At 36.8% G+C, this 13,407-nt stretch overlaps 1 protein-coding gene across 10 annotated transcripts in view; it reads left to right on the forward strand.

The window, feature by feature from the left end:
* LOC137629559 (dystrobrevin beta-like) overlaps positions 1-13,407 on the forward strand; it is a 517,572-nt gene that overhangs the window by 485,058 nt on the left and 19,107 nt on the right. For 2 of the 10 annotated variants that reach the window (XM_068360988.1, XM_068360992.1), the window contains one exon: positions 1,951-8,962. In XM_068360988.1, the coding sequence (XP_068217089.1) occupies positions 1,951-2,079 (129 nt within the window). In that variant the 3' untranslated portion in view covers positions 2,080-8,962. Of the gene's footprint in view, positions 1-1,950; positions 8,968-13,407 lie in introns of those variants that run through there. The other 8 variants (XM_068360994.1, XM_068360995.1, XR_011041536.1 and 5 more) reach the window with 7 other exon arrangements.

The following is a 13,407-nucleotide window of genomic DNA, read 5'->3' on the forward strand; positions in this document are numbered from 1 at the left end:
GGATTACTCAACCTCAATAATAGATTGTGGTCTCAAAAATCGTCTGCGATGGGAAACACGGGATATGCTAGAAAACATGTATACTACAGGTACTGTACAATTATATTCAGTAGTCTGCCGGCAGTTACTGCCGGCATTAGGTTAATAACGACAGTGCTAACCAGAAGAAAGAGAAAAAGATTAAAAAAGAAAAAGTTCCAATGGAAGTAGGAAGAATCTGTCAGATTCTGGCTTCCATTCATCTACATACTAGCTTGTCGCCGGCAATAGAGTTGGCGGCTAAGGAATGTAAATGGCAACTCAAGAGAGAGACGAGGACTTCCCAAAGTATGTTAGGTTTCATGCCGGAAGCCGTCAGAAGACGTCTCAGTCCTCCCCCATTCATATCAACTTCCTATCAAGGAAGGGAGTAGCGAGACGAAGGAACTAACTGCCACCGGCAGAACACCTGCCGATAACGCAATCATCCCAGCAAGCCGGGGTGATTGTCAGAGTACCAGCAAGACTCTTGTGACAACACGCCATCACGAAAGGACAGAGGGGGAGGGGTTGAGGGTCTTTCAATGTTGTAAGAGGTGGTGGCAGGTTATGTCATCCTCCCCAAAATGATGAGCTGGGAAGTATGACTTCCTGTGCTGACGGCGTTGTCGTCGGCAAGACAAGGGCACCCTGAGTATGTCACTATCTGATTCAAACCCAGGGGCAGGAAGATCATCATTCTACTCGACAGCATTGAAGAGAGACAGCGACGGCCGCCTATGCCAGCGGCACCACTCAGGGAGGGAAGAAGGGTTTAGCCTCTTCTCTCAGAGAGAGGATAATTATCGTAACTTATCTGGAATTCCATAGATTCGAGAGAATATCACATCTCATCAGAATCAAGAAGAAATGATAAAGATTGAGACTAAACAGGGGAAATTACTTTACTAACGTATAAATGAGCAAAGATAAATCTGCTCCGTCAGGAACCCCAGCAAAAGTGATCGAGTACCACCGGGGCTCCAGCACGAATACGTTAAGTAAAGTCACATGATAGTAAGAGTTAAGTTTCATGCATGCAATATCACATCTTATATAAATTGCCTAAATAGCTAACATATTAGCGTAAAGCCGGGAAAGGGTCACCCTACTATCTAAATAATATACAAGAGTATAAAGGGGGACAGCAGTCATAAAATGGCTGCCTCCGGTAATGGCAATGCTCGCCAAAACATACTTAAATTAATTAATTTAACCGTGAAAAGTGAGACCAAAATTACACCAAGGAAAGAATTAATACTCGACTTTCCAGATGACGAAGGTGTTGATAATTGCATGATGAGATACTTCTAAAACTTGAGAAAAACACTGGGCTAAGGGAGAGCACACACACTCTTAGCAAGGCTATAAGAATAGGAATGGCGTCACAGTAGTAGTAGGGAAGGAGATCCACCGGGTGCCTAGAATGGCACCCCTTCCTTTTTGCCACTCTTCCCCCTTACATCGAAGCGTTAAATCTATTCGGAGTGAAGATTTCCATGTGACGTATCTAGAATACGTTCCGATATTACACGATATCCTTTATTGGATACTCGTGCCAGGAGTTGGAATCTTGGAGACCTTTGGTTTAATTCTCTGGGAGTATCACTGTAGCAAATATCCCTTAGAAGGCTACCTAAAGGAACCCTTCTATCAGCACAACATGGCCTCAGCCCAAAAAAATGAGGATATATTTTTTATTTCAAGGTCAAGTATATCATGCTTCATAGATAAGACTCATGGATAAATATTGAAATAATAACTAATACTGTACATTTTATTATTAAAACTGCTTTTCTAAGTGGTAATCAGAAGGGCAAATACTGTAAATGCATGCTGATATCATTACTAAATGATGGTCATCCATTTATATGTGATATTTCCATTTTATTTTTTTATCATATAAAGCCTCTTTCTATGTATCTTTTTCAGGGGGGAATGGGAAATCAAAACAAGAGGCGAAGTAGTCAAGGAACAAGTGAACAAGATAACAGCTCTCTTAAACCTGAAGTTGAGACACCAGATTGGGAGGAAGCTGGAATGGGTTGGGTGAATAGGTAATTCCTAAAATTTATGGTTAATTATCACTTATAGCAATTGTAGTTGCTGTAAAATTCAGAGCTTCATGTATTGCAGTAATAAAAATCAGTCTTCTTAAATATTGCTTTGTTTGAAGAAAATATACTTCTTGACATGATATGGCCTGGTGAGCAGATATGGTTGACATACAATATATTGTGTTTATTAAAGTGTCCCAGTGTAACATTTTTAGGCATAATCCATAAGGTTTTATAATATAAATTATCTTTATACACTGGATATTATTAGAATTGGCAAACTTTAGTCAATTTAAATGTTTCAGGAGCAGTTATGCATTTTTCTCAGAAAAAAAACTTGCAAATTTTGGGCATGCTACAAAACCCATATTTACAAATGCTGATATTTTTTTTATAAGTTAGTTGATTCCAATTACAGTACAGTACTGTATTTTAATTATTGGACTGTTTAATATCTAATCCACCCTAGACCTGATTGACAAATGAAAAAACCTGAAGACTGCTGTTAACCGTGAAGGAAGCGATAGATTTCTCTTTTAAGAGAGAAATTATGCCTGTATTAAAGGCTCTTGTTTGATTTTAAAGTAAAAATTATTGGTTACATCATAGGATTACTGTAGCCTATATCTATTAATTACTGTAATATTGGAATTGTTATGGGAGTAATTGTAACAATCTATTATATATGATATTTTAACATTGTATTACCCTTCTTACAGTTACAGCCTCTTTGTAATCCTAGTACTGTAGTAACCAGTTATTTAAACCAGTTTCACCTATATCTTAAATTTATCTTTTTAAATAGCACCATAAAAAGTTCATCGTACAGTAATATAAAAAATTACTTCAGTAACAAATAACCAATGTACAAAAACTGAATTTTAATAATAAAAATTGTTATTAATATACTCACCTGATGTTCATATTGTTTTTTTCATAAACTCAATTTATTGGCGGTACCCTGAAATTTATTACAAATTTTCCAATTTTCTTGCCTTTCAATATATATATGCCCCTAATAAAGTAATATAAGAATCTAGCGGTTGATAGCAAAGAGTTTCTGCAGTTTCAAACCATTTAAGATAATAGCAAGGAGTATCAGTGGTTCCATATCATTTATGGTTAATAGCAATGAGTATCAGTGGTTCCATATCATTTATGGGTAATAGCAAGGAATGTCAGCAGTTCCATATAATTTAGGTTAATAGCAAGGAGTATCAGCGGTTCCATATCATTGATGGTTAATAGCAAGGAATGACAGCAGTTCCATATCATTTAGGTTAATATCAAGGAGTACCAGTGGTTCCATATCATTTATGGGTAATAGCAAGGAATGTCAGCAGTTCCATATAATTGAGGTTAATAGCAAGGAGTATCAGCGGTTCCATATCATTGATGGTTAATAGCAAGGAATGACAGCAGTTCCATATCATTTAGGTTAATATCAAGGAGTACCAGTGGTTCCATATCATTCATGGTTAATCGCAAGGAATGTCAGCAGTTCCATACCATTTAGGTTAACAGCAAAGAGTAGCAGTGGTTCCATATCATTGATGTTTAATAACAAGGAATGTCGGCAATTCCATATCATTTAGGTTAATAGCAACGAGCATCGGTGGTTCCATATCATTAATAGTTAATAGCAAGGAATGTCAACAGTTCCATATCATTTAGGTTAATAGCAATGACCATCAGTAAATCCATATCATTGATAGTTAATAGCAAAGAATGTCAGCAGTTCCATATCATTTAGGTTAATAGCAAAGAGCATCAGTGGTTCCATATCACTGATAGTTAATAGCAAGGAATGTCAGCAGTTCCATATCATTTAGGTTAATAGCAAAGAGCATCAGTGGTTCCATATCACTGATAGTTAATAGCAAGGAATGTCAGCAGTTCCATATCATTTAGGTTAATAGCAAAGAGCATCAGTGGTTCCATATCACTGATAGTTAATAGCAAGGAATGTCAGCAGTTCCATATCATTTAGGTTGATAGCAATGAGTATCGGTGGTTCCACATTTAGGTTAATAGCAAAGAGTATCAGTGGTTCCATATCATTGATGGTTAATAGCAATGAATGTCAGCAGTTCCATATCATTTAGGTTAACAGCAAGGAGTATCAGTGGTTCCATATCATTTATAATTAATAGCAAGGAATGTCAGCAGTTCCATATCATTTAGGTTAATAGCAAAGAGTATCAGTGGTTCCATATCATTGATGGTTAATAGCAATGAATGTCAGCAGTTCCATATCATTTAGGTTAACAGCAAGGAGTATCAGTGGTTCCATATCATTGAGGGCTAATAGCAATGAATGTAAGCAGTTCCAAATCATTTAAATTAACAGCAAGGAGTATCAGTGGTTCCATATCATTTATGGGTAATAGCAAGGAATGTCAGCAGTTCCATACGATTTAGGTTAACAGCAATGCGTATCAGGTTAAGGTTTGAAACACGGCAGGTTAGGCTTGAGATATTACTCTGAATAAAAAAATAAATGGATTTCTGAGCTACCATAAAAGGAGTTAATGACGTTAAATTTCTAATAGGACTAACAAAAAGTAAACTATAGTAGCACCTCAGTTTACGAGTTTAATTCTTTCTGGAAGTGAGCTCATAACCTAAAATGCTTGTACAGTATTCCATAACAATTTTCTCCATAAGAAATAAAGGAAATTAACTTGATATATTCCACAAGTCTATAAATACACATATAAACTCATCTTTAAAGATTTGTAATAGAATTTAGTGAAGAAATAACCCCTAGTATTCAAAATACAGTACAAATTAAAAAATCACAAAACACAAATATTGTGCTCGCATTTTACTTTTTTGGGAGAGTCATGGCCGACGTTAGGGAAACGAGAGAGTAGGATGAAGGGTTACTGCTTGGAAGGGGATTCTCCCTTCATGAGCATTTCTGGTAAAATAGCAAGAGTTCTCTTTCTTGACCGACATTCATTCACTCTCACTGATTGAATCACTTAATTTATGAACTATGGACACTTTGTCGTCATTTTTTTTTACACTTACATTCAATTTTGACAAGGAACCTACCTAGAGACTAGACATGACTGCTTATATCTTTTCTTTAAAACAGCATAAAATTGGGGTAACCATGACATGAACGTGTGGCGTATGGGCATCCATGACTAATTTCATGCTAGTCTTGTCAGTACTTGTCAATAAAAAAATTGCATACAGAGGGATGTTTTTTGCTTGCAGATCTATGCAATGCTTGTAAACCAATTTGAATTTTTATGCTTGTAAACCGATTTCCTCGCATTCAGTCACTCGTAATTTGAGGTACAGTACTGTAGTTAGGCTGTGGTCTAAAGACAAAGGCTAGAATGGCAGTACAGCACTAACATCATTCCCTTTATAAGCAACAAGCCAAGCCTTCTCTGCTAAAAAAAACCTTCTTAAACACTAGAATTAACTGCAAAGTTAAGTATTTGAAGACCATTTCCAAGATTACTAATGGCAAACAGCCATAAGTAAATAGCTTGCAAACCCTGTATTTTGAGGTTTTGTTTATTAGACATATTGAAGCACTAAAGAGGATTTTATATTGAAATCCACAACAGGGTCAGGGAAAGTCTCATACAAATCAAAACATTTTATAAGTATCGAAGACTTGAGAGACTAAATGAAACTAGAATTAGCAGCCAATCTTAGTAATAGTGATAACAATTTAACAACATATCTACAACTAAAAGGAGGAATTGAGAGGTGTATACTGTATAGTCTCAGAAACAAATGTCTCCAGATACTTTAAGGAAAAAGGTGCATCAGAACTTTCTTGAAAACAACTTACAAAGGAGTTTAGCTATAATATTCACCTCTACACTTATCTCTCAGACCACAAATATCTATACTTATCTTTCATACCCTTGTTTACTACTAGCATGTTAGTGTAGCACATATACAGTACTAAGGTCCATTCGTATAACTTATGCAATGGCACCTACAATGTAATAGCAATGCATAATTCTGCGGATCAAACTCCTTTTATTATATTTAACTGTATTCCCTCACTGTAGACAAAAATCAACGATAACCATTCAAGTCTCCTTCATAGTAAGACTTGTAATGGCAATAGAAGCATGAGTGTTAATATTTACCCAACTAATGCAAACCCTTGATGAGCTACTGGCTAACCTTTCAAGTGACAAAAAGCACTGTCATCCAGAACGAGATGCAATTGACCTCCTTTACCCAGTACATCACCAACAACATTAAACAGTTAAGAGAATCCTACAAAAGAAAAATGAAATTGCTTAGGAGCACTTACCGTAGTTTAGCGAGAAGAGGGATGTAAGGATCCAGACTACCAACATGGTTTTATGCTTAGCAATCTAGATGTTTTATTCCATTGCGGAATGCAAGGGTTTATATGTAGAAAGATCTACAGTAATTAAAGAATTTGAGGCTCTACAAGATGATCTTAACTCTATAAGGCACATTGAACATTCAGAACTCTTACTGAATGAAACACTATATAACTATGACCACTAGACCTGACTATGTAAGTCAGGTTAGTATATGTATCCCGGTAGGTAAATTAGACTTACCACCAATAAGCAAAGACTTGCTGGCCTTCTGAGAATAACACAGGTAGTTAAATAAGTTGAGATCTTTTGAGGTACATCACTAACAATACTTGGCTGGTGAGTATTTGGCATGTCATATTATAATGAACTCCACAGTTAACAACTAGCCTAGTATTCTTTGAAATTCCTTTTGAACTAAAAAATACTTTCTCTCCACAGTCGTTAAGAGAACTGAACTTGTGATAAATTGTGTTATTGCCAGGATTGACTACTCCAACTCCATCTATTACAATTTACCAAAAGTACATCTTAAGAAATTACAAAACATAATAAACAAAGGAACAAGACTGAGAAAAGGTGTCCCACCTAGAGAAAGGATCACCCCTATACTAACTGATTTACAGTGGCTGCCAATTAAAGAGAGAATTTAATTTAAAATATGTACAATAACCCACCAGGTTGTCAGAATTGGTTGTCCAAAATATTTAAAATAATTGCTACATATTGCGCAGCCAACAAATCGTGTTGACACGAGAATAGAAACAGATGGTTTCAAACTATTGAAACCTGGATATATGTCTACTTTAGGCTCCAAAGCCTTTAAATACGCAGCCCCGAGACTATACAATAAGCTCCCACGAGACATCTGAATGATTGAAGAGATTAAGGCTTTCAAGAGGAAACTGAAGACTTTCTTATTCTGTGAGTCGTTTGACAGTGACAATTTAACAGTAAATGAGCAATATGTGATATGAAATGTTGAATACTCTGAACGAACAAGATAAAACGACAGTGGAGGTCGCAGAGAGTAGGGTTCCCCTGCTGTATGGGAATGGAAAATCAGCCATTAAAGTAAGTTTTGTTTAAGAAATTAAAGCTTTATTACTGCACAATGACTCTCTCCAATTCTATAAGCACTTCAAACATACTTTCCCAAAGAGGAACAGTGAGATATTGTACTCCTCACAACAGATTTTTAAAATGCACTGCTATCCCTGTGCAGGATTTCTAACAAATCCAGCAGGGAAGACAACTTAAAACGCAGCAAGCTCTTTTCACAATATGGAAGGGGATATGGCTTCATATCACCAATGTGACAGAAAAACTAAATGACATGTAACCACTGGCGCTCATTGACATTAATCTCAGGACTATTTCATTACATGCTGGTGCATGTATCTTTTGAAAGGAAATATAATGGGAAAATCTTTTATATATTGTTTGGGTAAGCATCAATAAAATGAACTAGATAGGAACCAATATGAAAGTCAAGATAGGGTTTATAGAAATAATGGCTTCAATGTAAAAGTGCTTTACAAGTTAAGTACTCATATATATGATTGACAAGGATTTTATATAATATACAAACCATTGTCATACAATCAATGATCTTATATTTCCATTTAGAAATTGTAGTATCATACAGAAGATCAAACTTTATGGTGACTGTGAAAAAAATATATTCCTTTTGTAAATTCTTGGGAAAAATCTATTCGGAGAATTCATAAGTTTGTAAAAAGAGGTAGCTTACTTTTATACTTCTAATAATCCACCTTTAGCATATATTACTAGTTCGAGGATAAGCATCAATATTTTTTGCTAAACCTACTTCAGAGAATGAACTTGGAACCTCTGACTATGCCTAACTATATGTATGGTACCTTACTAGTGTTGTTGAAAATTTTTATGAAGCATACAGTATTATAATTTACTGCACAGAGCATTATAAAATATTTGTGAAATATGAATGACATGTACATTTACAATTTTATTTGTTAGAGTATATTTACACAGCACTATTTTGCTATGCACAGGATGTGCTTCTTATGAAAGTGATTTGATTAGGCGTGCTAGCCTTGTAATTCTTTATATTACATGGCAGGACCTTCTCCCTATATTTTGTTATTCCATGTAATGATAGCACTGTTTTGCTACTTAAATGTTTTATGTGACAGTAATATGCTTAGAACTATCAGTCTTGTACTTTTTCCCAATTCATAGGATTTTGTAACCCCTCATCTATATGATGATCAGCACTGCAAGTTAGTATTTTCCTTGCACATGTTGCACTTTAATGCCCACTTCACTGTGCTTTGGCTTACTAACTCCACTGAACTACTGTACTGTATATGCAAAACTTGCCCTCTTAACTGTACTTCTCATATAAGGAAAGCTTGATTATATTTTATGCTTCCCTGCCCTTTATCTTGTTTTGTTATTCTATACTAATAAAAAAATTTATCTATTATAAAATCCTGAAAATTAGTTTGCTATCTATGTTGTTATTATTACTGTATATGGTCATTATTTACTGTGCTTCATATAAAGAATAAGACATATTTTGTATATTGTAATTCACTTGAGAAAAACATATTTCATTTAAAATATTACTTTACACCTTTCGTTATAAACATTTCATTTCAAATTATATTATAGTGATGGTTAATTCACCAAATATTTTGTTGGATAATATTTTACTAACACTGAAAGTGATGACATAAGGACACATGCAAGAATAGATTGCTCGTGTTTACTAAACAAGACTTATTTTTAAGAAACAGTTGAAGTTACACACTTAAAAATATATCAAGAAAGTCATACATGGGACAAAAGCTCCATGATACAGTGCAGTATGTCTGCAACGTGGGTTAACTTCTAAGTCAAAGCAATGAGACCCAGATTTCTTTATCACAAGTATTGATATTATTATGATATTGATGAAATATCATAAAACTTCAAGTTGAGACTCTAAAGGAAACTTAGGATGATCATGATGCTCATTCTACTGAACTTATCATTCCCACCTTGTTTGACCCTTACAACTCTCAACATGTAAAATGCAAGGTTAGTGAATCACTCTGGAGTTTATGGACAGTTATGTATATAAGGTAAAACTCTAGGTACTCTACCTGAATATACATTCAGTGAGTTCTTAATTATTTCAAGGTATGTGCAAAAAAACTGCAACTTTTCATTTCTTAAGGTTCAAAACTTTTCTTTACAAACACTAAACTGGCTTGTTATTAGGGTATAACGAACAAATTTGTTTTAAAATTTTAAGATAAGTTCAGTATACAGCACTCAAACAGCCAGACCACACTTAGCCTAGAGTTCAAAATAAGGTAGGTTAGGCTAGAATCCCTGCCTTTGACCAAATAATCACTGGTCTTATTAGATTTAACAAACAAACCAAGAGATAAAAATCTTGTAAAGCTCATTATCAAACGCCAAATACCTGTTAATAACTAGTGGGGCATTATCATACTCCTCCTCACTGTAAGCAACTACCCTAGTCTCCTGGATTTTCCACTGAACTAAACGTTACTTTTATGTTAGGAACTCTTTAACATAGTAAGCTACCATTCGAAAATCCCTCTTTACAGGAGGAACAGTATGCGATAACATTCTTCACAACAATTATTTAATATTCCGACACGAGACACAAAACGGATTTTGAGTGAAGCGAGAAATCCATTTTTGGGTGAGATAGCCATGTCGTCCTGATGGAAGGTTCCTATAAGTAGCTTCCTAAGGGATATTTGACTACAGTGATATTCCCAGAGAATTTACCTTTATGTCTCCAGAATTCTAACTCCTGGCGCGAATATCCTTAAAATTTCTCCTAAGGATATTGCATAAATCAGGGGACGTATATTTTGATATAACACATAGCAATCCTCACCCCAAATAGCATTTTCGCTTCGAGGGGGAAAGTGGCAAAAATAGAGGGGGAGCCGTTATCAAGGTTACCCTTCCTCCCGTACTACTACGTGTATCTAAATGGCGCTGTATGTCAACCCAGCGCGCTATTCCTTGTAGCGTTGAGCATGGTGCAACAGATATAGTAATTTCAGGAGGGATCCTGCCAAGGCCTTTTACTGTAGAAAAGGAGGGCGGGTCCATCAGGACGACATGGCTATCTCACCCAAAAATAGATTTTTTGCTTCGCTCAAAATCCGTTTTTTGGGCTCAAGCCATGTCGTCCTGATGGAAGGTTACTAGATAATTATTAGAAAGTACTGTATCTGTGGATTTTCAAAGTGCCTTAACCTCGGGACAGTTTTTCCTTGGTCATTCAGACCATTGAGACATATGACGTTACCGTTATACGTCATTACTGCTAAGCATAAACCATGTTAGTGCTTCCTGCCCCCTGCAGGGAAGAGTCATACTAGTCGTAGGAAAGGAGTCTCAAGGTTTGCATATAACATCTGAACATACATAGCATCAACTACATACAGGTCTCGCTGTATGTATGACTAATTGGAACAAGCATTACCAGATAATGTTTTTGGGCTCAGGCTATGTCGTCCTGATGGAAGGTTCCTATAAGTAGCTTCCTAGGGTATATTTGACTACAGTGATATTCCCAGAGAATTTACCTTTAGGTCTCCAGAATTCTAACTCCTGACGCGAATATCCTTAAAATTTCTCCTAAGGATATCGCATAAATCAAGGGACGTATATCTTAATATGACACATAGCAAGTAGTTTCGGGAGGGATCCTGCCAAGGCTTTTTCTATGGAAAAGGAGGGGGGGTCCATCAGGACGACATGGCTATCTCACCCAAAAATAGATTTTTCGCTTCGCTCAAAATCCGTTTTTTGGGCTCAGGCCATGTCGTCCTGATGGAAGGTTACCAGAGAATTATTTAGAAAGTACTGTATCTGTGGATTTTCCAAATGTGCCTTAACCTCAGGACAATTCTTCCTTGGTCATCCAGACCATAGAGACATATGACATTACCGTTATACGTCATTCCTGCTAATCATAAACCATGTTAGTGCTTCCTGCCCCATGCAGGGAAGAGTCATACTAGACTTAGGAAAGAGTCTCGAGGTTTGCATATACCATATGAACAAACATAGCATCAAGAGCATATAGGTCTCGCTGTATGCGTAGCCAGGTAAAGTTTGTGCTCGTATAAGAACAAAGGTATTAACTATATATCTTGTTCATATATACATATGCAGATTATTAAAGGAAAATAATACTCTGGCATATCTTTATTGAAATCAATTTTGGGGCGAAATAAGACGCAAATACACATAATTATTTATTGGTAATAAATAACAAGCAAATCAACATACATAATGTTAATAAATGCAATAAGAAAGATGTTTTACAATCAAGACCAGAAAATGTTTATTTCACCTAAAAGGGAAAAAATGTTAGGGCCACAAAAAAACTGAAAATTTATTAAATCTTCTAGTATGCATTTCTGTGATATTGATTGTCTCTTCACACTGTGTAAGAACACACGGCACAAGTGTTGTCTCTATGTTTCTTCACCTCAATATCTAGAACATTCCATAGTGCCACCTTGGTGACACTTATCGTAAAGTATTGCACTGTGAAGTGTCAACACCTTCACCCATACTTTGACAGTCCCAATCAATTCACTGTTCCTCGCAGCGCTAGACTACAGGTTTTAGGACACTACCTGCCGCCACCACAAAGCGTTTCAACTCTTGCACTTGCTTCGCGTAGTGTTTAAAGAACACTCTGGATGACTTCCATCCAGTGTATGAGTGTAGACGCTCAAAGTCCATGTATTGGAAGAAGTTTAAAGACGAAGCAATTTTTCTCGGATCATGACCTGCGGGTGTACTGTCAGGATCCGCTCTGTGAATGAAATAGGTGATCTTCGCCCTTAGTTGTCTTAGGGATAGGTTTTGACCCCGAGGTTTCTCCTTTAAAGAGCTGTCCTCCCCTGAAGTCTGAAGTTCTACGAAGATAGACCTTTAGACACTCCACTGGACACAGCGAGACATCTTCCTTCAGAGGTCAGATTCTCCAGGGACCCCACCTTTTGGTAAGTAGCTCGTTCTTGGCGAGAAATGTTGGATCAGGAAAAAGGTTCAGTTCTTCCACTTCTGTGAACTGAATATGGCCCTCATCTCTGGAAAGGGCCACTATTTCACTAACTCTGGCCCCCGAAGCTAAAGCAAACAAGAATATAACTTTCTGGGTTAAGTCTTTCAGAGAGCAATCCTCATTGTTCACTGTTGAAGCAAAGTGTAGGACCTTATCCAAGGACTATGAAATGGGCTTCAGAGGGGCTGAAGGCCTAAGTCTAGCGCAAGCCTTAGGGATCTTGTTAAAGATTTCGTTTGACAAGTCTACTTGGAAGGCGTATAGCAGAGGTCTAGTCAAGGCTGATTTACACGTTATTGTATTGGCTGCTAAACCTTGTTTATGAAGGTGGATAAAGAAGGATAAACAGAAGTCTGTTGAGATTTCTTTTGGTCCTTTTGCCTTGAAGAAAGCAACCCACTTCTTCCAAGGCGACTCATTTTGTCCACTAGTAGACTTAGACTTATATTCTTCTAAGAAGTCTATACTGTCTCTTGAGATCCCAAACCTTTTCTTTACTGCTAAGGAGAGAAAATCTTGAGATGAAGGTTTTGGGTTTTCTGTGATGAAGCGAAAACAATCGACTTCTGTACTTGTTGAGTCAGTACTGGGTCCGGCAGAGGGACCAGCCTCAGCTTTAGTTCCAATACTAGAGGGAACCAATTGCTCTTTGACCACTTGGGAGCCACTAGAGCTGCCGTTCCCTGAAAGGATCTCAGCTTGTTGAGGACCTTCATTAAGAGGTTGGTTAGAGGGAACAGGTAAATCCAGTTCCATTTGTTCCAGTCGAGGGATATGGCGTCCAACGCTTCCGCTAGAGGGTCCTCGTATGAGACCACTTAACGAGGTAGCTTCTTGTTGTTGCTCGTCACGAAGAGGTCGATCTGCAGTTCTGGGACTTGACGTAAGATGAAGGAGA

The sequence above is a fragment of the Palaemon carinicauda genome, chromosome 37 (genome assembly GCF_036898095.1).
Source record: "Palaemon carinicauda isolate YSFRI2023 chromosome 37, ASM3689809v2, whole genome shotgun sequence".
Taxonomy (NCBI): Eukaryota; Metazoa; Arthropoda; class Malacostraca; order Decapoda; family Palaemonidae; genus Palaemon; species Palaemon carinicauda.